This window comes from Strongylocentrotus purpuratus, unplaced genomic scaffold (genome assembly GCF_000002235.5).
Source record: "Strongylocentrotus purpuratus isolate Spur 01 unplaced genomic scaffold, Spur_5.0 spur5_scaffold_1, whole genome shotgun sequence".
Lineage (NCBI taxonomy): Eukaryota > Metazoa > Echinodermata > Echinoidea > Camarodonta > Strongylocentrotidae > Strongylocentrotus > Strongylocentrotus purpuratus.
In genome coordinates this window covers 41,821,153-41,846,493 of record NW_022145594.1, presented here as the reverse complement: position 1 = coordinate 41,846,493, position 25,341 = coordinate 41,821,153, and the positions used below count along the sequence as shown (strand labels likewise).

The 25,341-nt window shown below is 39.5% G+C and overlaps 2 protein-coding genes across 2 annotated transcripts; one reads left to right on the top strand and one right to left on the bottom strand.

Moving 5' to 3' along the window:
- Window positions 1–653: 653 nt before the first annotated feature.
- LOC105447226 lies at window positions 654–7,506 on the top strand. The gene is made up of 7 exons (XM_011685039.2): window positions 654–1,098; window positions 1,680–1,845; window positions 2,329–2,497; window positions 3,308–3,369; window positions 4,678–4,753; window positions 5,285–5,397; window positions 7,244–7,506. Exons 1-7 carry the CDS (start codon window positions 1,031–1,033, stop codon window positions 7,367–7,369), a joined length of 780 nt encoding a protein of 259 aa, XP_011683341.1. The 5' UTR covers window positions 654–1,030; the 3' UTR covers window positions 7,370–7,506.
- Window positions 7,507–7,750: 244 nt separating this feature from the next.
- LOC763484 (mitochondrial import receptor subunit TOM70) lies at window positions 7,751–24,611 on the bottom strand. Its single transcript, XM_030978249.1, is given in 12 exon segments — window positions 7,751–12,420; window positions 12,929–13,051; window positions 13,640–13,737; window positions 15,471–15,695; window positions 16,214–16,348; window positions 17,109–17,316; window positions 18,317–18,435; window positions 19,170–19,279; window positions 20,176–20,190; window positions 20,193–20,301; window positions 22,143–22,316; window positions 24,346–24,611. Coding segments are annotated over 12 exon segments (1,713 nt in total). The 5' UTR covers window positions 24,580–24,611; the 3' UTR covers window positions 7,751–12,257.
- Between the last annotated feature and the right edge of the window lie 730 nt (window positions 24,612–25,341).

Below are 25,341 nucleotides of genomic sequence, written 5' to 3'. Positions count from 1 at the left end.
ATAACCCTTAGACCGTAGGCTAATCAAGGAATGCAGAAATATGTTTATTCTTTTAATGTCTTGTATTGTGCCAATTGATCTATATGTATATAAATATGTGAATATGTTAAAATGTACCATCATTGTAAATATGAACGATTGAAAGAGGAAAAATAAATGAATTGAATTGAATTGAATTGAATTGAATATGATTTTCCCTGTAAATACTATAACTATACATTTTAAAAATATCTGTTGAATATTGTGTTTATCAATAAAACAAATCGAATGAAATGAAAGAGACATTTATGCTCGTGTTACGTCATTTATAGCGTATGTGTAACGTCATTTATAGCGTATGTGTAACGTCCCTCACCCCCGTGATGCCCCATCATACCATAACGTTAACGTACGGTACCGTATATCTAACTCTAGACTTTAATTAACAACGTGTTGATATTTCTTCTTCTTCTGTTATTGTTAATCTTCAAAGGGAAATACAGCGGCTTGCAGCCTATCACGAAGATCTGTAGAAAGGTAACCAGTTGTGTATGCAGGCACACTGGTAACCACCGGGATTACACCCTAATTTGACCAAGAACATCCTTGAAAAAGACACGACTTTAATACCAAATTATTGAACCGAAAAAGTTACATTACATCTCAAGTCCAATTAAAAACATATCCAATCAAATGGTAATCTCGAAGAATTAATAGACCTGCAAAATCTCGACAAAACATGACGTCACAAAACGCGTGCGCGCTAGGCCTCTAACAAAGACTTGTTTATGACGTCATAATGCAGTGAGTTTCCTGCGCAGTTTGCAGTTACATGGCGCAAACGGATGACGTAGCAGTACACGTACTGTGTACAGGAATGCGCACTGTACTACTGTCATAAACATTGTGCCACAGATACAAAACACAAATACCGATATAATATAAAAGCAACATGCAAAGAAAAGCTGCATATCACTTTCAAAGAGGGTCGTAGAAAATTTGCAGACTTATTTTAGTTATAAGGGAACAAAGTTTGAAAGGGGTCTCAAGAATGGCGAGTGCTACTGCGGTTCGCTCCCTAGAACCAACTCCCCTTTCGTACTACGATACACGAGGACGGTAAGATTATGTTGAGCTTTTCCGATAACTTTATTGTACAAAACTGCAAACATTGTATAAAACTATACTGCTAAGATCGAAAAAGTCAAAACGGCATACATTTTTCTTCTTTCTTCTTCTTCATCTTCTTCTTCTTCTTTTCGGATTGTCAGTAAAGTTTGGACTTATGCAACCCCACTGCCAAAATCCTACTACTTAAGGCCATCTCTGTGTCTCGTACCAGATGATGTTGATGATGATAGAGATGATGATGATGGTGGTGATAATGAAGTTGATGACGTTGTTGGTGATGCTGCCGATGCTGTTTTTGATGATGGTGATGACGAATAGGTTGACTATAATGGTGACGATGGTGATTTGAAATCCCCACTTTTTAAGCGCTCACTCTTGAGGCATCTCCTCTTTGAGGGAGGGGGGGGGGGGGGGAGGGGGGTTGGCACAACCCCTTATACATTCGACAGGTATAGTGGGCTTTTCATGTCTATTTAAAGGCCACATCAGCCAACATTCCACACTAATAAACTGCAGAAAATACATATTTTTTAAAAGTAAACCTTTGTCATTTTCATTATTATTTGCAGAGTTATTGGTGAAGTGAGGTCGAAATGGGACGCCGAGCTGACTAACTATCAGACGGACTTCACGGCCAAGACCATTGTGCTACGTCAAAAACGGCCCACGTCTAGTAACAGGAAGAACAAACCCCACCCTAAACATGTCGCCCACCTTCGAAGGTTGACTAATGAGGTATGTATTTGATTCCCCCTTCCTTTACATAGCTATAAACCATCCTCCCACTGATCGTCCTATATCGAAACATGTAACCTATTTAACTTACCCAAACCCGCACCCCCTTCTTTATCATGTCTTTTCTTTCTCTATTCCCCCCTCTCTCTCTCTCTCATTCCTCTCGCTATCTCTCTCTCTGTTTCTCTCTACTTTTTTCATCTCTCTCTCCTTTCATTTCATTTAAGTACCTCATATTATTTCCTCTCCCCTTCTCTTCTCCCGGGTCCCCCATGTATCCCTCACCCCACTCTCTCTCTCTCATCCTCCCTCCCTTCCCTTCCTTCTCTCTATCTATCTTTATATATATATCTCATCCTCCCTCCCTCCCCCCTCTCTCTCTCTCATCCTCCCTCGCCCCTCTATATATTGTATCTGTTCTTCTCTCCCCACTCTCATTAATCCATTTGAATCATCATCTCATCGCTCACCTAATCCTCCCAGCCTGTCTGTACAGTGACGACTGTCATCAGCCAGATCGACCCCTCGCCATCGGGATCATTGTGGATGCAGTCGTTCATGAATGCTCAGTTCAAGCTCCCGTCGACCACGCCAGGAAGGACCACCCGGTTCGGATGCAACAAGAACAAGCATCTCTTCGCTTCGGGCATCGGTGAGAATAACCGTTTGGCAGAAATTTTCCCCCAAAATATCATTAAAATTATGAGAGCCGCCTTTGGTTTGCTATATACCGCGTGTGCATAATTTGTATGCACCTTCTCCGAGCGCTACTGCATGCATGTATCAAACCAAATACTTCTAATTCTTAATACTGGCATTTAGAATTCCAAGTCACTCTTTCTACTGTTCGTTAAAAATGTTTGTCGCTATATCAGGTATTCATTATTTTGTAGCGTGGTATTATGCGAAAACATGTGATGATATTGTGAGCAACTGCCACTATAGGTTGAGCTGAATAATACATTTTAAATATGCATTCAAATTTATATAGGATTTTCTTAGCTCACGTACCTGTTATGTATTTAAATAATGCCATAATGCGAATCGCATAAATTAGTCGCATGCTAGGTAGGACACATATCATACGCCCATACCAAAATGTCATGCATGCAATTTGCATTCTGGCTCTTGAAATACAGTTATTATCCGTAACAGGTGAATGGACTAATTTGTAACGAGTCACTTCACAAAGATGTGTGCATACATTTTGATAAAATAACGAAAATATCCTATTGTGTGCTTCGTTGTCACATGATTATATGTGATTCAATGCGAATGTCGTCTGCTCGGTAAGACGTTGCTATGGCAGACAGGTCTCTGACAAACTGTCAAATGCACTATTTGTAGAAAGTTTAGTTACGTTCTTGTGCATAAGTTTTAAATTTTCTTGGGGGGAAAATAAGACATGTGGGAAATAATAAACTTAAAACTTTGAACTTTGAACTTGTCGTGTATGTTGCAGTGCCAACCCATGCAAGGCGTACAGACGAGAAAGAGGAACCATTACTACCATCGTGCGCACAGGTAGGTTTCCATTTCTATTCTACTCTTTGTTGTGGGGGTGGGGGTGGGGGGGGGGGGGGGGTTGTCTTTTTCCTTTTCTCTCGGTGCAGAAGAATTTAATTGTGCATATACACCGTTAGGAATAGCTAATAGTATTACAAATTATTACAGTGGTAAGGAATTTGTTTTTATAGTATCAATATTTCAATATTTATTAAAAAAAAACTTAATCCGATCATACATGTTTTTTAATTTTTCCGCCTTTCCTTCTTCATGTCCTTTTCTTCCCTCTTTCGTTATTCTCCTTTCCCTTCTTCCATCGACATCCTCTCAATCACCTCTTCTCCTCCTCCTTCCTTTCTTCTTATGCTGCTCCTCCTCCCCTTCTTCCTTTTCTCGTTCTCCTTTCCTCGCCATTTCTTTTTATGCTCCTTCTCCTCCCTCTTTTTCGTCATCTACTTCTTTTATTTCTTCTTCTTCTCGCCCTCCTTTTCTCACCGTTTCTTTTTATGCTCCTCCTCCTCCCCCTTCTTCGTCATCTTCTTCTTCTTCTCGTCCTCCTTTACGCACCGTTTCTTTTCATGCTCCTCCTCCTCCCCCTTCTTCGTCATCTTCTTCTTCTTCTCGTCCTCCTTTTCTCACCGTTTCTTTTTATGCTCCTCCTCCTCCCCCTTCTTCGTCATCTTCTTCTTCTTCTCGTCCTCCTTTTCTCACCGTTTCTTTTTATGCTCCTCCTCCTCCCCCTTCTTCGTCATCTTCTTCTTCTTCTCGTCCTCCTTTACGCACCGTTTCTTTTCATGCTCCTCCTCCTCCTCCTCCTCCACCTTCTTAGTCATCTACTCCTTCTTTTTTCTTCTTCTTCTCGTCCTCCTTTCCCCGCCGTTTTCGTATGCTCCTCCTCCTTTCCTCGCCGTTTTTGTATGCTCCTCCTCCTCCTCTTCCCCCTTTTTTTCAACTACTCCTTCTTTTTCCTTCTTCTTCTCGTCCTCCTTTCCTCGCCGTTTCTTCTTACGCTCCTCCGCCTCCCCTCCTTCGTCATCTACTTTTTCTTCTTCTTCTCGTCTTCTTCTTTCCTCGTCATTTCTTTTTATGCTCCTCCTCCCCCTTCCCCTTCTTCGTCATCTACTTCTGTTTTCTTTTTCTTCTCGTCCTCCTTTCTTCGTCGTTTCTTCTTACGCTCCTCCATCTCCTCCTCCTCCCCCTTTTCGTCATCTACTTCTTCTTTTATCTTCTTCTTCTCGTCCTCCTTTCCTCACCGTTTCTTCCCCTGTCTCCTATCCTCTGCCGCGATGCTTCATCTCATTTCACTCTTCTTTATTCATAACCTAGAAATCAATCATGATGACAAGCTCCAATCCCTTTCAATACGTCCCAAGAAAACGGAAAATAACCCCAACAATTCTTGGTAAGTTGACCATCAATTTTCAGATTGTAGTCGTTTCATTCAACGGCGTATATGAAACAATATTGCGTGTTTTGTCTATTACAGCGTTGGATATCACAGAAATTGAGATTATAGAAGATCCATTATACGGAGCCTCTAAATTATAGCATTCCTATAGCGCCTAAACAGAACACTCTTTAAAGATTGTTAAAAAAAATAAAAAAATTTCAACTCAGACGCCACGTTTTGTTTCGCGCAGTTGTGTTAGAGGAAGAGAAAGAGATAGAGAGAAAAAAAGAGAAAAAGAGAGAGATAGAGAGAGAAAGAGCGCGAAAAAAGGGGGGGGGGGGGTTATAACTGCAACAGACTTTCTGTTGATTTTAAGAGTATTTCAAATTTGTTTTATGCTCATCAAAATCAGATTGGCAGATTTCGATAACATTACATAACCTAGGTAAAAAAAAAAAAAGTTCCTCTCAAGATTTTAAACAGTTCGACAATTTCTAGTAATCGTAGCGCAAATAAATATTATCTACAATTTCTTTTCAACAGATGAGAGCATTGTTCTTGAACCGCCCCCACCCGATAAGATCCCTCTCGGGAAGCCGACCCGGTGGAAGACATCCAAGAGACTGGTGGGGAGCGCTCCAGCAGCAACGCTTCAGGTAGGTTTAAAGTAGATATTCATTGATTTAAAAAAAACTAACTTTATTTTCATTATTGCAAAGTTGAAACTTTGATTCGACAAGGTTATCAAAATTCAATGCTTGGAAACATTCGAAGTAATGATTATTATAAATTACAAAACGCTTAAATACAACCCCGGCATAGCACCTGATGAGCTCTCCGAACGCTGCTGAGATGTGTGAGATCACAGTATGGACATGACTTGCACACGCAGACGATGTCCCATGACATCTCACACATTTTCAGTGCCTGTGTTTTCATCTTCTCTCGAGTTCTTTCTCTTACTTCAGTACCGTCAGGCTAAATGTATAATCTATTGCCTCACTCTAAAACCCCGCGCATGGCTTTATTTTGCTGAAAAATGCAGCGATACAAAAATAAAAGAATCTGTCGCTTGTAAACAAAATAAGACGCCATTGTATATTCAGCTGCACACACCGGGGTATGTTCGGTGTTTCAAGAGGGAACAAATGCCGTCCTTAATGTCATTCCGGGGGGTTTTCAATTTGAAGTTCTGGTTTCTTTGATTGTTAATTAACCCCTATCCTGTGTATTTACAAGCCGAAAAGATTTTAGTTATCAGAATCAGTTCATATCCCCTTTTGAATGGTTTGACATGCCATTACATTTATATGCACTAAACTCATTATAATTTGAGAAACAATAGCTTTGCAATTATGTTCATTCTCTACGGGATGTTGTCTGCTTGGGCAGTATTGGTCCATATAGTGACGTCATTAAAACATCGTTATTTTTCCGGCGAATCTCTCGTATATCCCAGCTGCTATGGAGGTGGTTGCATTTGTATTTTTATAAATCACCCGATATGTAGTTGACCTAAAACTTGTACGATGGCCATCTGTTAGCTAACCAGTTTCTAGTGATACATTAATTGAAATATTTGTGATCTTCTTTGAATTTCACCTTTAAGTCCCACTGCACAAGTATAGCTACTTGCGCCCTCTATATATATATATATATATATATATATATATATAGCAAACAATGCCTAATCGGTGCTTGTTGGTCTCCCATGATCCCCTTTTCTTACGTTAATTGAGAGCTGATTTGATGAGATAACCACCTGTCAGTGACCTTGCAGGGAGGTCTAATCCCCCTGGCTAAACTAGTGCAGACGGGCCTTTAAGGGCAATCCGACCCATTTGAATAAATGGAGACAAATTAAACACACAGAACAGTGAAATCTGTTTGTAAGATTTTTCTCTACTCATTCAATTCAATTTGCAAATGGGTCGGACTTGCCCCTTAAGGGTGAAGTGTACTACTTACGGTGGCACACGAGGCGTTATTTGCCGACATACATACAGTTTAGTTCTACCAGGGGGGGGGGGGGGGGGGGGGGGTACATGTAGAGGTATTTTCCCCACCCCGTCATCTTCATGTTTACTACTTTTGTTTTAGCTTTTTGTATGGGTAGACAAGGATTTAGTTGGACATAACGTCACATATCTGGGCCCCGCTCCATAAAACTTACCATTGATGGTAACTTTGCCGTCAATGGCAACTACCATGGTAACAGGGCTCAACAGCCAATCAAAATCAAGGTTTCCATGGTAGTTACCATTGGTAGCAAGTTACCATCAATGGTAAGTTTTGTGCAAAGGGCTCTAGTCTGAAATCCCCCCCCCCCAACCTAATGTAACCGCCTGCCATCAAATCTCTTTTTACACTGTCATTCATACATATTGTCATATCAGTTTATTCATAAATGAATATAATATGAAAACTATATTCGCAACATCAATCTTTGCCATAACCGAGTAAAACCCCTCATACATGAACATGCATTTCGTTTTTTCACAGGTCTCTAATTTTGACGGTGGAGCGCCGCCCGACTACACCAAAACCATCACGGGTCGCAAGCGGTTCTGGTACCCGGCCATCGCGGGAGGGATCGTGCACATACCCGGCTACATGAGACATTTCTAAACAGGGATGTGCAAATTGAACTTTGACAAAGGAACAAAATCCATTACGCTTGTTAGCTACTAGAGCAGGAACCATGCAGGGTTTTTTCCGGATAGGCCACACGCTTTGAATAATAACACCGCAAGTTGTCTCATTTTCCCCCCGTTTTGAAGAAATGCAGCGATCATACTGTAAGACACACATTTCAGCAGCTAAAATCAACTATGCTATCATTTATTGCAGTTTTTCTAATATCAACCGTTAGATGAAATCATATTTGTTTAGCCAGTGAAGGGAAAATGATAAGTTGAAGGCCGACATAAAAGTTAAATCAATCTTTACAGAGTGATTTTGTGATATAAAATTTGTGATATAAAATGTAAAACGATGACATAGAAGGTAGATGTTTTCCCAAATTCTATTTACAGCAACTCTTAAATATTGAATATAAGATTGAACATCTTTATACATGTATTTAAAACTAAATAACAATAGTTTTACCATCTGTATATATGAATATGCATTATACACAACGTGAGGATATGTGCAATCATAAAAATAAACATGTAGACTTTGATGTAAGTTTCTGTTATAAAAGAACCATTTTTTATTAATTTTTCTTCTTTTCAATGGTTCTCCACAGAAGACCAGAGAAATAAAGTGTATTCCAATCACGAATAATACAATTTAGAACATATTTTCAGATTTTGTCTCTTCTTCTCCTCCTCAAATATACTGTATTATCATACAATACCATTCTCACATTTCACAACATAAATTATACTTTTCCGCTCGAGACAATTAATTTAGCCCGAGAATCACAAGAATGATAAAAATGTGTTCTTGATGAAACGAGAACGAAAAAAATTAAGAAAACACAAATCTCGATATATATTTGGACATTTCTCACACATAAAGGATTAGTATTTTATAAATGGTAAACATTTGTTTTCTATGTAAGGCTGTTATAAACCTAAGGATAAAGAAAAATTGGTAAGAACACTCAATTTATGGAGATGAGATCCATATAAAAGGGAGATGGCAGCGAGTAATAAACCCTATTAAATTTAGAAACATTTTTAATTTCATGGTTGAATGCTTTCATCAGATTAAGAAATGAGTTTATTGACATGTCTGAAAACAGGGACGGGTCAAAGACCAGGGGGCGTTTCACAAAACTTGTCATCAGAGACAAATGACAGTTTTTGTAATAAGCTACTGAAATCCTAGCTTCTGATTGGTTATCAGCAGATTTGTCACTGATTTTTGTCATTTGTAATTGAAAAAAGGCTTTGTGAAACGGGTCACAGTTGTCCGACATTCACAACGCAGAGGCAGGAAATGTCAGAAAACTAGCAGCTAGCTTCAGTCTGCCTGCACATGTCTGAGGGGGGTGTTTGGACATGCACAGTGAAACTGTCACACAGGTCAAATATATTTACTTCCGACTACTTTTCACTTAAATTCACATGGTCTTCCGTCTTCAGGTGCAGAATTTCTCAGCATTAATGCATACACATACAAAACGATTGCAAAGGAAACACCCTCAATTCATTTTTGGAATGTTTCCCATTCATTCCCTCAAATGACCCTCTGACATTCTTGAATGGATACATGCAATTATATATCTACGAAGCAGATAATTTAAAAATATAACAAATATTAGGCTAATTTGGGAAATTTAAAGCTGAAATGTAGCAGAAGGGTAATCTAGTAATGATCAAGGATCTTTTAAAATTGTCTGCTGATAGCCAAAAATTAAGTGTTTAATACAGTGAGGTTAACTTCAAAAAAATACTGTTAACAATGTTTTGGTCAGTATATATGACTTTATTTGACAGTGCTTTGAGCACTGTTCCCCATCACTTGGTACCTTAAACACGACTTAATACTGTTATCACGGTTTACCCAATGAGTCTTAGGATTGCTGTTTGTGGCTATTTAGTGGCTATAATATGATGTGATAAAACTGCCTCAAAAACCTGCTTCGGCACATTTCGTATTCCCATTTCATTATCTCCTATTCTGGGCTGTTTCATAAAACTTGTTATTCATAACGAATGCTACATTTCTACGACAAATTTGCTCTCAGCCAATCAGATGCCATCATTTCATTAGCTTATAACAATTTTGGGCCAAGTTTTATGAAACAGTGTCTCATTCCAACTCTCAACAGGCAATTGGAGCCAAACGATAGATACACCATTCTCCATGGGTTAAAATAATAAAGAACACAATCTTAGTAAAAGAGGGTGGGGGGGGGGGGGGGATCTGGCCCGACAAGAGAACATTTTGTTTAGTCAACATAAACAGGCATTGCTGAGCAACAAACCTCAGACCAAACTCGTAGATACACATGTTACCAGTCAAAAGTGATTGATACGCATACTCTTGAAGTATACAATATATGAAAAAATATACAAAAATCACATGAGATATATGTATACAGTTGAATCAATGAAATTCATAACCCTGTTAATAATATAACAAGAATTTGAAAGAAAGACCATTTGGAGTTTTATAACGAAGAAGAGATTCAATTTGGTCAGATTTAAATATTTCCTTTCAAAAGCTGATTTAATTCATTTTTACAATAGAATTGCCAATTCACAAATGATCTAATATGATTTGTCGAGATGTGGTCTGAATTTAGTTATCAATTATTCCATTCATGCAAGTTAACTAACAGTAACATGCTTTATGTTTCAAATGTTTTACTCCATCAGTTTAAGAAAGCAAGAATACTACAGTTTTAAAGCAAAACAGCTATGAAGATATGTGATTATAAACGCAAGCAAGCAGTAAAAAATAAAATTAAACATTCGCATGGCTTTGACTACCCTTTAGACTATTTTTCCCAGCGGAGAAAAAAATCAAGTAAAAAATCATTTATATTGCAAAGAAGCCATGTAATCTAGCTTACTTAATCCTATTTGATGAAACTCTATGACAGATAGGTAGTTGACAACTTTTTAAAAGCTATTCCATAACGTATTCTTACAATCACAAAGTACCTGTCATACAAATTTGGCTCCATGCAGACATGTCCCATAGGATATCATTCAAAAACAGTACTTTTCAAATCAGTTTTAAACAACATTTATACTCACTTTTAATTGACGGCCCTGTTATATTCATTTATTATACAGTCAAACCTGTCTACAGCGACCGCCCAAGGGAAACACAAAAAGTGATCTTTGTAGACAGATGGTCTTTGTAGACAGGTTCCTTTAGTACATGTTTCAATGAGAAACCAATTTCAAGGGAGACCCCAAATGTGCTTGTTGTAGTTCGATGAACTGCCGAGTGATTTTGAGTTCGGTGCTAGCATTGGAATAAAAACTGTACTCTCACAAGTATTGCCATGCAGTTGGACAGTGTTTAGGCAATAAACAATTGTGCATTCTCAACATGAGGCCCCCATTTCATCAAACTCGTTATCAAGAACAAATGCTAGATTGCCCATCAGATGCCGCTATTTCAGTAGCTTATAACATCCATTGTAACTTGTTGATGATATCAAGATTCATGAAGCAGGGCCCATGCTGGAATTAATTATAAAGTGTTCATCGCTATCAGGGGGTAACAGAAATCAGACAATCCCTGAAGACGATCCTTCAAAATCACTCCTTATATCTTAACAATGGCTGCCTGGAAAACGGCCCTTATGACAGGTTTGACTGTACAACAACTCTTTGTGCAACAGGGACAAGAGTTTTTTTCTTCATCCAATGCATCTTATAAAAACAAAAGACTTGGAAAGTGTTGGAGTCCCATAAGTTTTGTACAATATGAAGACTTAAATTGGGAGGTGTCAGAGCTATAAAAAAAATGGCATCCCTGTTACAAATACAAACATTTCCTTTTACTATTCATTGAACTGAAAAGAAAATTACAGTTTCACACATAGCAATGAAGGTAATTTGAATAATATTCTGAAATAAACACCAGAGAGCAATTATAGTGTACCAATCTCCTGACAAAAATAATTTGTGTGAGGTAGGATGTATAAAACCACACCCCACAAAACTTAGCCTGGAATTCTATAGGTAAACAGTTAAAGGGACAGTTAAGTTCTTGTTTAAAGACCACAAATGCCTTCAAAGTGCATGGCTATTGCTCTTATTCTTATTTATGACATTTCTAGAGCCGTTTTAGGACCTAAAATTGCTGTGAAGGTAATTTTAGACCCCAAAATGTGTAAAATTTAGATTAAATCCGATCTTACAACAAAATATTTTGTGTAGCGCCCTCTATACCCAAACTCAACTATCCCTTTAAGGAGTATGAAGAAATTAAAGGTACCCATGTCCAAATCGGGTCCTGTCTGCGTTCTATTCTACGCAAATGCGTATGCATGCATCAACTAGTCTACATTGCAAGATGAATGACTGCGCACTGGGAATGTATTTAACTTGCAACGTATCCTTGTAGAAGTACTATTTGAAGCTCATATTTTGAATACAGTATAGCGGCATGGAACCCTCTTACATCCGAGAGAAAAACATGTTTCGGTGATTGGTAGACTTTAAAGCTCAACTTGGGTCTGGTCATGACAGAAAATTGTCAAAAAAACTCAATTTAACTGCAAAACTATAAACTTTGGCAACCAGGAATTGCACAACTTTGATGATGGTCATTTTCTTCCACTAAACTCACCAGAATTTTGAAAAATTTAGTCTTCTATTTCTATCATTTTGAGGCATGAAACTTTAGGGAATCTGGTCCACGAGTTCAAATTCAAGAAAGTTCCAAGCAGCCAAAAGTTCTAGTTTTACAGATGCGCTCATTTCCTCCATCAGTTATAAACAAGAAATTCAATTCCCTAGCCAGAATCTGTCTCAAGGGCCTTTATCCACGCAACCAACAACATTTATAGATCAATTCATGTACGGTGGTTTGCGGTCTCTCACGTTCGTAGAGCAGATGGTGGTAAGATGCCGAACTTGGTGGTGACGTTGCTCTGCGCCAGGGCCGCGACGCTGAGCGAGAAGAGGTGCGCCATCTCCATCTCAGTTCTGGTCAGCTCTATCGCTTGGTTGAAGTACTCTTGAGCAGCCGCCATGTTCCCTCTGAGGACGGAATGAGAAAGAGAGTGAGTGATGAGTGAGAGGAAACAGGAAGAGAGGGACAGAATGAGAAAGAGAGAGCGATGAGTGAGAGATAACAGGGAGAGAGTGAGAGGGAGATAGAGAGAGAGATAGAGAAGAGAGATAGATAGAGAAGAGAGATAGATAGAGAGAGAGAGAGAGAGAGAGAGAGATTGAGATGGGGGGGGGGGGCGGGGAGACAGAGACAGGGGAGAGAGAAAAGTGAAATGGAGCAAGAGGAGGAGGAGAAACCCTTCAAGAATGAACACATTTTTTTCTTACCTCTGACCTTTAATGGTACCAAGTGTTTCATAGGCAAGGTCACATTTGCTATCTATCTCTAGAGATTTCTGGATTGATCCTGACTGCTTGGTTGGGTGCTTTCTGGATCGTTTTAATGGATTAATCAGGATCGTCTGCCTAACCATCAATTCTTTAATAACGTCCAACTATCGTCTCTTAAATAGTACCCAACTATAATTGCTCTTACCTTTGAACTTCAATAGTACCGAGTGTTTCATAGGCAAAGTCACATCTGCTGTCTATCTCGAGTGCTTTCTGGATCATTCTAATCGCTTGGTCAGGATCCTTCTTCCATGCTAGATACAAGAGACTGATAAAGACAACAGAAAGACGGAATAATAATCATAATAATACATTCTAGTAATCACATTGTGATGTAATATCTCTACATGCTTCCATAAGTGTGATGGATAGAATAAGCCAGCTCACGGTTGCAGTCTGAGCATGAGCAGATAAAGGTCATTGCAGATACGTGCTCATGAAAGTTATGTAATCATTATTCATTTATGCACAAGCAGTGTACTCCATGATACACAGGTGATACACAGGTGGAAGTATTCTTTGAAAAGGGGAAACAAACTAAGGCTATTTATGTAGCACCACCATCGCTGTTGGAGTGATTATTTCAAAATGTACAAAGTGGGACCTCTTCATGTTTTGAAGATCTGTGGATATTCGGTGTCATTGCAGCTGTGTGCTAACCGTGAACTGGTCTATTACCCTGGTTTTAGTATTATCAACACACAATACCCTTCCATATCCCATCAAATATTAACTTACTAAGGACATTTTTACATCTTATTTCATTGGTTATACAACAATTAAAAAGATAATTTCTTCAAATTTGCTCCTACTACCGAGAGTGTGGCGGGATACCGGGGGGGGGGGCAATACTTACCCACGATGGACATATGCTGTAGGGTTATCTGGTTCTAAAGCCACTGCTTTGAGGAAGTTTTCATCTGCCTGGTGGAACTGCCCTTGGTCATTGAGTGACTGTGGGAGAAAAGAAGTGGGGATAACAGTAATAGAATGCAGGAAGAGCAGCACATTAGCTTTGAAACAAATTAGGATATGTAACATCAATGTTTTGAGTATGGCGATATTTCATAACCAAACATTTTCAAATCAGTTCAAACTTGCCTCTTTCAGCTGATGTGTACATAGTGACTTCACTGGAAGAGCTTGTGTCTTTTGAATGTTTTTAACAGAATTATGGTGCTATGAATGTTGTGAATCATCAAGCACATGGCAGAGATGCCAACTTTTGGAAAACAGAAATAGGGAGGATTTGTAACTGACACCAAATAATGTGCGTGTGCATAGCGCACATCTCGAGCGGTATTACTGATTGGGGGTGTGCAGGTGGACCACTACACCAGGGTTCCCCCCTACTCTTATGCGAATAGTGCAGTGGTTTCTTAACGTGCAAAGGTGGTGACTCTCCTCTACACGGGGCCTCCATTTAACGTCCTATCCGAGGGACGGAGTGTTTTCCACTAAACATAGCATGCGTGTATCAAACGAGGGGAGGGACAGGTTAACACACATCGCAGGCTTCAGCCATCCGCCTGGGTTAAATTCGAACCTGCGATCTTTGGTTTCAAAGCCAGACGCTTTACCGACTGAGCCAACTCGCCTCCTTTGTACCCACACAGCATTCTTTAAAGCTTATCTGTACTAGTTTATAGGAGGGATTAGACCACACTGCAAGGTCACTGGACAGGGCGTTATCTCATCAACTCAGCTCTCAATTAACTTTAAAAAAAGAGGATCATGGGAAACCAATGGTCACCGATTAGGCATTGTTTTATATATAGAGGGAACAAGTAGCTACCATACCAATAGGACAGTGTGGCTTTAACACATAACATGGTTGTTATTTTGATACTGTGGATTTGTTGTTGTTGCTATTGTTTGTAGGGGGGGGGGGAGGGGTGTTAGTTTATTGCATCAGGGATGCCAACCTTTCAGAGCACAAATCCGTAATCATAAGGCTAAAAATCCGTAATTTGGAGACAAAATCCGTAATTTTCTGCGCGACGCAAATTTTTCTGCACGCTGGCAAGCGCAGCTCCTGCAGGCAAGCGCGATAGCACAACAAGTTAAATAAAAGTAACATAGTCTACCTGTTCATTAGTTGGTGTTACACGATGCATTTCCATTTCTTACTGTATTCTTCTTTAAAAGTCTGTAACTTCTTGCCACGCTTCTTAGTTGTGGAAGACATGATGATTGATATCTAAATCCAACCAACATGAGTTCAGATTGTCGACGAAAATCGACGAACGCTGTGACAGCCTGTGAGAAATCCGACAGTGTACACGGCGCTAGCGTAGCGAGGCCTGGCGCTGGGCATGGGCGGGCGGTAGCGGCGCGGCCAAGAGAGGTATTTCACCCGGCCCCCGCTCGCGAAGCACATGTTGTATGCACATGTATGCACTGAAAGGGGTGTGCTAGATAACAAATTGTCCAATCGGAAGCCCTGTGGGATTTCTATGCATGGATTCAAGGATGGCTGCGCTGCAATAGTCAAAAGTACGTGCTAAACCTTAAACGTGCTAAACCTTAAAGTGCTAATTTTGAAAATCGGCAAAATCGGCAAAATCCGGAATTTATGGTATGAAAATCGTACCGCCCGTAATCGGCCGATTTCCCGTAGAAATTACGGGAAATCCGTACTAGTTGGCATCTCTGTTGCATCACATACTGTAAAAACGAGACTTTACCTGTGCATAGAGAGCAAAGGCCTCTGCACAGCTGCTGAACTTCTTGCAGCAGTCCTCCAGCCCCTTGACGGCGGCTTGCATCTGCATGGGGCTCTGCATCATGACGGCCATGCGGTAGTTGGCGTAGCAGTGCTGGGCGTGCGCCAGGGCAAAGTCTGGGCTCAACTGGCTGCACTTCTGGAAGTCCTCCACCGCCTTGTCCACTCGCTCAAGGAGAAGTAAGAGCTGAATAAAAAAGATAATTAATAAAACTTAATGATAGTTGCCATTATTATTGTCATTTCATCACTTTTAATTGAATTTCAATGTTGATTGCTTAGACTGTTTTAATAATTATTGTATAGGCTAATTGCTTTTATCATGTATATACATTGTAAACTGTTGTAACCATTGCAATTCAGTCTTTGGTCTTTAAACAACATCAATCAGACTTCTACTGGAGTAGAAATCCCTCGTTTTACACCATATCAGTAGGCCTGTCATCATCAGCTCAAGATTGCCAAAAAAGCCTGCTATTTCTGATTTGGAAAATAATCCTGAAGTTACAAATCGCATCTTCATCAGCTCGCGTCTTCCTCAGCTCGAGACTTGACCTCAAAACTTGAAACTCGAGCTCGAGAATTTAGCTCAGCGTTTGCGCATAATGCGAATCTTTGGGCTGGTGAATGGCACCGGACAAATAGCGGGATGTTTTGCGATCTCGAGCTGATGAAAACAGACCTCTTGTTGATAAGATTGCTCACCTGTCCCCTGTGATGAAAGACATCAGCATTGTTAGGATCGATGGTCACTGCTAGCTCAAAGTCAGCCATCGCCTCCTTCTGTAGGCCCTCCTGCATGTGCATGCTTCCACGCTTGATCAGGGCATTAGCTTTCAACTGCAATGAGAAAAATAAAGGGTGTAAAGCACTTACAGGGATCATTTAACAATGTTAAATCTGAGATACACGGCCCTACATGTTATCAGCGTCTGTGATATGGTGTAATATTGAAGCCCTAAAAAAATTCTGCTTCAAAATGATCAAGAAGTGCCTCAAAAAGGTAAAAATCTTTGAGTGACCGGCTTTACCATACTCGTTTTCTACAATAGACTGTAGTGTTATGAAAACTGTTTGGCAAACGTTTTTCAAAATTTGTAATTCCAATCATAAATATCTTGATAATCAGACAGGCGATCGGCTTGTAAAATTCATGGGGTTCCTGACTGACCTGAAGGTTTATAATTATCATTGCAGCATGAGCTAAATCCAGAATTTTGTTTCAGAATCTGAGACAAAGTTACCGGATCCCTTTAAAGATAAAGATGAGTTCTGGTCATGCGATTGCATTGTGAAAGAAATGTTGTGGAATCCATCACGAAAGGTTGATCATCTAGCATGTAAGTATTGGTGTGTACTGCAAGGTTCTGGAATCATCAAAATAACAGCTTTCAACTGCAAGAAGAATGGTGTAAAGCACTTAAAGGCATCCTATCTTCTTATCTGCTTCTGTTAATGTAATGACGCTATTCAGGTCAGGCCTGGCTAATGACCCCTGACCTGAGATGGCCTTTATTTAAACAGGTTTCACTTTATCATCGTAAAACAGTATCACATAAATGGTCTCTCTATATACATGTTTCAATGTACAGTATCCTACCTTCTTATCGGCTTCTGGTAATTTAATGACGCTATCCAGGTCGGGCCTGGCTAACGACCCCAGACCCTTGAGGAGACGAAAGGTCGCTCTCATAAGGAGAGCCTCTGGAAGCTTGGAACCTTCGCTGTCAATCTCGTCCGTGCAGGCGTCGATGATGCTGTCGTAGCGCCCCTCTTTGAAGCAGTACTTGGCCTTGGCATAACCGGTACTGTAGGGAAGGCAAGAGGGATAGGTAATGACATATATTTAATTTATTCATTTATTTTCCACTTGTGGCATGGAACATCCCAATTGTCATTGATTTTGTCTTCATAGGGTACATGTATTTCATAAGGATTTATCATGTGCTGTGTCATATAAAAGGAACTCTAAAAATGTATTGTGTACAAAATTATTTCAAAGTATGTGTATAATCCCCCCCCCCCCCTTCCAGGTATCTCTCTACTGTACTGAAGCCATGAGTAAGATGGTTGGGTATTGAAATTGTCTTCCTAGTGGTTTCCGTGAGAACTGGTGATTCTGTGATGTTATACATGTACATCATGTTCTAATTTGTAGTACATAAACAAATAATCAAAAAATTATCTTTTTCTTTGCAGTTAAAATTGATTGAACAGATGTTTCCCTTCCCGCATGATATTAGTATGAACACCAAACATCTGCCACCTCATGTTTGTACAGGACTATTAAGCCTCGTTCACATATAGCGCAATTGACCGCTGGGGCGCAAAAAGGAGTAAATAAATAACATGGGCGTAGCACACCTCACATTTCTACATTCTCATTGAGTATGTAGAGAACTTATGTTGCACGCAGCTGGTGTTTTTTAATCCCCACATGTGATTTTTTAAATTTTTTTAAACATTACCAATAAAAAAAATGCCATAGAGTACCGAAGCTGTGACATCATAAAAATCAAATTTTGGAATTTCTCAAATTTTTCTTCATTTTCCGAAACAGCATACAAAATAATCTATTTATTCAGAAGGTCATATCTCAGCCAATACTTAACCTATTCCATTGGTTTTCGACATTTGGACATTATTTTTGATGATCTTTCGGAAAATGAAGAAAAATTGAGAAATTCCAAAATTAGATATTTGATGACGTCACACTTCACCACTCTATTGCTTGACGGCACTGTGTGTATGTGAATAAGCATTCCAGTTGGGCTTGTGGTGAACAAAAAAAAAAAAAAGAGATAATACCTTGAAAAGTCATTTGGAGAGCAATAGTCCTCGTCAGCAGTAGCTGAAATTCCATCGTTGGAGAATGAAGAGAAGTAGGACTGGATGAACTGCCCAGATGGCAGGCTGGGTACTCTCTCCTAAAAGCACATGATTGAAACAAGTTAAAACAGTAATTAATATGAGTGCATTGGTATTGTGTAAGGATTACCACTAAAATGAATGGAAGTGTTTAGATTTTCAATGTCACATATTTCTTTCTTAGGGGGGGGGGGGTGAGGGAGAAGAGAGAGAGAGAGAACACTTGAACAGATGTCCTCATATTCATAAATTTGAAATGTGAAATAAAATATGCAATTATGATTTAAGATAAGGCCTAAAAAAAAAAAAGATGTTGTATTGCCCTTTGCGACCGACCAAAAAATCTTGAAATCTACGGTCGGCTTTTTAAAAAAAAATTGAAGCTTTCAAAACTGAGAAATATCAGCCCAAAGAGGGAGAAAAAAAAAAGTTTAAAAAAAAGAAGAGATATCCGACCGACCGACCCATGTTTTGGCACCTAAAGGGGAATACAACATCTTTTTTCTTAGGCCTAACTGCAACAATACCTAAACAGAGCATCAAATTCATTTTCAATATCACTCAATGGACCAGTCGAAAGCAAGAATATTACCTTACAGTCCTCATCTCTTTTTTTAAATGTTTACATGCGCTGAGTTTATTATGTACTTCCTCATGAGCAGACTGTACCTATTAAGTGGATTACTGTTAAACAAAACAGTTATTAACCCTCTGCTTACTGGAACCGAGTGGTTCCTGTATTAACCCAGTTAGAATGAGAGAATTCAGTACTCAACAGGTTAATTTAGCATACCGTGTATTTCTCTGCAGCTTTCTCCTTGCCGATCTCCTTGAGCATCTTGTCGGCAAGAAACATGCCTTGCTGGTGCGAAAAACCTTCCAGGAGACACACTGCAGTTGCGTCTATAGAGGGAGACAAATAATGGAATGGTCAGTGGTCTTTCAAGTGGCCAAAGCTTTAGCAGGATATAATACTGCAGACGACTGCTAAAACACAGCAACACATGACACAATCACTGAAGAGGTTCATCTGATAGGTGTCGTAACTTCAAAATTTGTTTTTTGTTCACAATTAATTATTCACAATCAGTCAAAACATTACTAGTTACGATAATATTCTGATCCCGGGAAAAGTTTGTTTAATTTTTTTCATTTCATACATGTAACCCTTTCAACATGTTTAAAACGTGCAATGTCACGCTTTTGTTGTTGTTGTGTGAACCGTTTTAAGCAAAACAATATATTTTTTTTTTAAAGATAAAGTTGAGTTCTGGAAGCTTTCACTTGCGTGCCTCAAGCCTCTTCAGACCTATGTCATAGCTGTGGCTGTTGCTAATGCAGTACGACGAACGTGACTGAACACGACACATCCATGAACAGAGACTTAGGACAATATAATCTTTCCACAGCGTACGATCCCATTCTACCATATAACGCCATACTACATAATTAGCAACAGTGACAGCTATGAAAAAAGAATAAATTTTCAACCTCCCACAATCGTATTGAAGCTATTCTTGAGTTCTGGATATGGAACTGTATTTTAGCCAGTCCCTATTTGACAGGTGCACAATTGCTAATCCCACTACAATGACATTTGCATACTACCCATTCAACACCTGGGTCGAGAGATGCTATGTAGGTAAAATGCCTTGTAATGCTCAAGGGTCAAACCATGACCTTTGAACCCTAGTCAAATGATAAAACCACTTGACGACAACACCTCCATATGCCAGTAGGCTTAATCTTGGGGTTTACACATAGCTTTAAATTCAACAAATAAAAAAAGGGTAACCTACCTTCCAAACACTTCATTTTTCATTCATCATTTCAAAGGCCTTTGCTCGGCGGAAGAGGGCCTTCACGTATCTATTGTTGAGCTCCAAGGCATTGTTACAATCCTCCACTACCTGGGCATGGTTGCTCTGAAAAGGCAAATCAAAAAAGAAAAACACAACACAAATGGTTAATACTTGGCATCTACATGTAGGTCAACAAAACAAATAATTGAAGTGTAGTCCCTGGAAAAACATATATCTAAAATTAAAGAAATGTACAATACTACCAGTATACATTATACATTCTTCACCTACATGTACATCACCAAACACAAAATTGGATGGTAGTACATGAAATATACATCCAAGATGAACGATTAATTGGGAGCTTGAATGTCAACAAGATATTTCACCAGAGGGCAGAAAAGCCATCCAACAGGAACACCCTCTTACCATCGCTCCTTATCAATTTTCAAGGCCAAGGGGTAGTTGTTCTTCGATTACAGTCAAGAAACAGTTGTGGTATGAAAATTTTGCAGTGTACCTCACAAAATCGTAAATTTCTCTGATAGTACTTTTTTTTTTTTTGGGGGGGGGGGGGGGGGGGGGGGAGGTATTGGCTCCTGCCGAATGTCTCCACATAAGTCATACAATGGTTTTCACAAGCCAAGGGGTATTTGTACAAGTTTAGTAAAATGGGCGGCATCAACATTTGTACACTAATGATAATCATGATACACATTTTTTTAGCATAAACAACTTCTATAAATTTCAATTAATAAAATGTCAATGTTATGATTCATTAAATTCATGGTATAAAGTTTTCAATATATAAATCAATCACTCAACAACAACAAAAATCTGATAATTCAGGCTGACAGTCAGGCTATTTTTCAAGATGCTGGCAATTTTTTGAATATTTAAAAAAAATAATATATATATATATATATATATATATCACTTAAAGGTACTATGTCCCATTTGCAGGCCAAAAAAATGAAAAAGTTAAATTCCAACTGCATTTGAAAGATAATACTAATTTAGAACTTCCCTAAAAAAGGTGGGGCTTGAAAATGTCTTCAAGTGGGAAAATAACGACTATTAGTTATCAAATTGACTTTAGGGCTATAGAGCCCAAAAGTAATAGTCTTGATTTTCAGACAATTGTACCTAACGGTCATACGTTTTATGCTGCGCAAAGATTCAATCAGTTTAATCTTGGCCATCACAAGAAGTGGGTTATTGATGTAGACAAATGCTCATGTACCCTTTACAACTCTTTTCATGTACGTTATTACCAAAGAAGAAAAAAAGTCAGTCAGTCACTCAAGAGTGTCTGACAGTGAAGTCTAGCAAGTAAACGGGTTTCCTTGCATAATTTGAATATGAGGACACTGCTAACGTTTAAATTTCACAGATAGGACATACATGGCATATTCATAATTCCTGCAAAGTTCTACAGCATTTGAGGTTGGCTGCAAAAGGGACATAGTACTTTTAAAGGTAAAGACCAGTTATGTTCATGCGATTGCATTGTGAAAGAAACATTGTGGAATCGATCAGAAAAGGTTGATCATCTAGCATCTAGCATCTGCAAGGTTCTGGAATCATCAAAATGATAAGAAATTTGGCCCATTCTTCGTAAAGTTACAAGCACTATACACAGAAATATGTATATGGGACTACCCTATATCTCTCACAGACCATGAGAGAAACAAATTTACCAAGTATATGAATTAGTAGGCAGTTTCCCGGCAAATTTTATATCATCATGTATTAGTCAAAACATATTCTTTCACATGATTGGTAATGAGAGCTTCCATTTCATTTTTTGAAATTGGGGCGTTTCCAATACTGGTCTTTACCTTTAACAGTGTTTTTTATATTTTTTCTTTATTATTTAAAAAAGAAAGAAAGGAGAAAAAAAGGAGGTGCCCCCCTAAAAGGAAGCAGGCAGGGACGCTAAACATGTATTTTTAATGGCTTACCATTTGTTCATGTGCAGCCGCTTTATTCTGATAGAACGTGGATAGATCCTTGAGGTTGTCCCTGGGGCAGATCTCAATGGCTTGGGAATAAAGCTTGATGGCTTGCTCGTAGTGACCCGCCTTGAAGTACTTGTTGCCTCGTAGCTTGGCTGCCTGTGCTTGCTCTATAGGGGTCTGGTGGTGAGAAGACAACGCGTAAGGATTAACTCTTTATTCAATGCGTGCCAAACAAATAATCACCCTGTGCCAATTTGTATTTACCATGGAATAGATACACCTACAGATTCAAATCACCAAGCCACCAAGCCCATGCGGCTTAATATACCAATGGCAATAGAGGTGGAAAGGAAACATCACACACACAAAAAATCAACAAAAAAAATCCAAGGCAAAGGTGTTTTAATATTTTTACAAGGTTCGTCATGTGTGGGAATGGGCGATTAAAGTAGGGGAATGGGGGCGCAGGTCCGAGAATGACGATCATCCATATAAACGAGGACAACTCGCGTCCTTAATATTTTTTGGCGATTTTTGCGGACCTTTTTATCCTTCTGTGCTCTGCGGGTGTAGGGTTCCCGATCCGCGCGCTGGCAATGAAAAAAAAAAGGATTCCGTGTAATAAAATACACCCAGTTCGCCGCCTACTTTTATTATAGGTTGTCCGTCTACCGTCTTCTCCACGAGGATTTATCCTTCATTACGTGAATGTGAAATGCATCAAGGAGCATTATCGCGGAATCCGTTTTTTCGCATCACCAACGCGTGGTCCGGAAATAAGAATGGTCCACGAATATGTGGACAATCCATATTTTTCAGGACGCGTCTGTACGCGTTTACAAAAACGATCCTCGTAACGATCCTCCTTAATGTGGATAATCCTTATTTTCGGACCAGTGCCCCTACCGATTACAAATAGTAGGGTGTCTGAACGATTTTTCAATTTTCAATTTGGGATCGTTTTTCACAATTTTTGTTTGATATTTGAATTAAAAATGTAATCAGAATAATACATTTCAAATTTCAAGTCTCACCGATGTTTCTATCAAAAGATACAGCCCCTTCAAAACGCTGAAATATTCATAGCATTTTGCTCAGAATCGACGAAAAAGACGTACACGCAGAGTTATGTTGTTTTGCTAAATTTAGCCAAACAGCTGTATCGCGCGATATGCAAGCGTATGCATATCGTACGCAAGTTGCTCAGCCAATCCGCGACTTGCAGCTTGAGCTACGCTGTCTCCGCGACATGTGCCATTGACTAGTATGGTTGGCGTTCGTCGCACAATAAACCCGGAAGTGAATGCACGTTATAGTCAATGGCAATATCGCGGAGAGTCTCCGCGATATTGCTATTGACTATAACGTGTATTCACTTCCGGGTTCTATGCCGCGAATGGCCACCTATACTTTCATTCACTATAACTGTATAAGCGCACATGTTACGCGATGTAACCATGGTTTGGACTGAGCGGAGCTCACGCCTCCCTAATTAGCTGATTCCAAAAATGTGGGAAGGGTATTTTCAAACTGTTATAACAAATGATCCCTTGGGGCTAGCTAAAAAAAAAGCATCTGGATATTATCCTTACGTCTAGCCCTGCTTAAGCCGCGGGGCGGCAGCTCAGGAAAGTGGCAAATTTGGAGCTAGGATGCAAACAACATTTCAATCGCTGTTTTGACCAAGATATTTTTAGAATTCTGGGGGTGGCCCCCGATGGGGAATATGGAGAAAAACCTGCTCTTTCATATGACACCTCATTTATTGAGTTTCACCTTCAGGATCATTTGTTATAAAGGTTTGAATTTCAAATTTTTTCATAAAATCATTGACCAATTTTGGATGGTCGCGCAATGCACGTAGACCACATAGGGAAGCGTACAATCTCTATGGGAAGGGTTTTAGCACACAACATTGGGTGCGCGATCAGACACCCTACAAATAGGCCTACAACCAAATTTTAGGTTTTGTTCATTACGCAAGGTTGTTGTGGCCGTGGGTGCCAATTACGGCTAGGCCTAGGTGATATTCATATTCCATACCAATCCACTTAGCCCTTAATAAGGCTAAATTGAACCAAGTACAGTAGACGTTTACTTTACAACAAGCCTTTGGCAGCAAGCGCGTATCGCGCAAGGGCCCCTGGCCCTGTCTGGTACCGGTCTCAATCAAGAATCGTCCCCATGCATTTCCATGTAGATTTACCTGGGCCTGTTCCACGCTGTTCTTTCCCGCATCGCCTTCGCCATTAGTAGCTTTTCCAGCGGAATTTCCTGCAGTTCCTGACTTAGAATCTGCGCTTTCTCCTGGACTCCCACTTCGAGTAAGATAATAGGCACCAAATGCAAGTCCTGCAACTGCAATAGGGGCTCCGACTGCTATGGCAATTTGCCATTTTGTCCATCCCACATCGCTCCCCGGTCTGCTACTCGCTGCCATTTTGGATTACGAAGTGGACGTGCAAAGCCATAAGTTGTGTGGTACTAATTTATTTTCACGTGCGTCTCTTTCTTAGAATGTGTCACGTAGTTTCAGATAGGAAACTTGAACAAAGCTATAAAAGTCATTCCCTACGCAAGATAATCGATTCCATGGGCTTATTTGCGATGAGATAAAAATTCACATGTAGTATACCCTCGAACGAGGGAGTTGGAACTCCCTGTTTGAAGTTTTGAACCTTGCGAAAGTAATCCCTTTTAGCACAGCAGCACCAGCAGCTCAGCTTCTGGAAATCCCCACTGCGAAACATCTTTCGACGTTGCGGGACGACTGAAAAAGGATATTCATATTTCATATTCATATTCAAATTTATTGTCCAATAATTGGAAATTTGTTTCATTTGCATGTCAGTACAAGATTACAGATTATAACATCGATAATTAGAACGTTTGACTTGAACATAGGTAACAACAAATGCGATAATTCAACCAGGGAGATGCCCTGGTTCAACATGCAGACTAAAATTCGATTCATAATTCAGACTAAGTAGTTAAATTCAATTCATGATTCGGATTAAATTAAATTCACAATTCAGATTAAATACAATTAATGATTCAGACCAATTTAATTCATGATATCGGGGTCATTCTTATCACAAGTCACAAATCATATTAGTCATATTAATTATGTGATGCATGCATGGACCGTGTGAACGTTTACCATTGGACTCCCCGGTCGGGGGCGGTCGGGTCGCTAATTCGT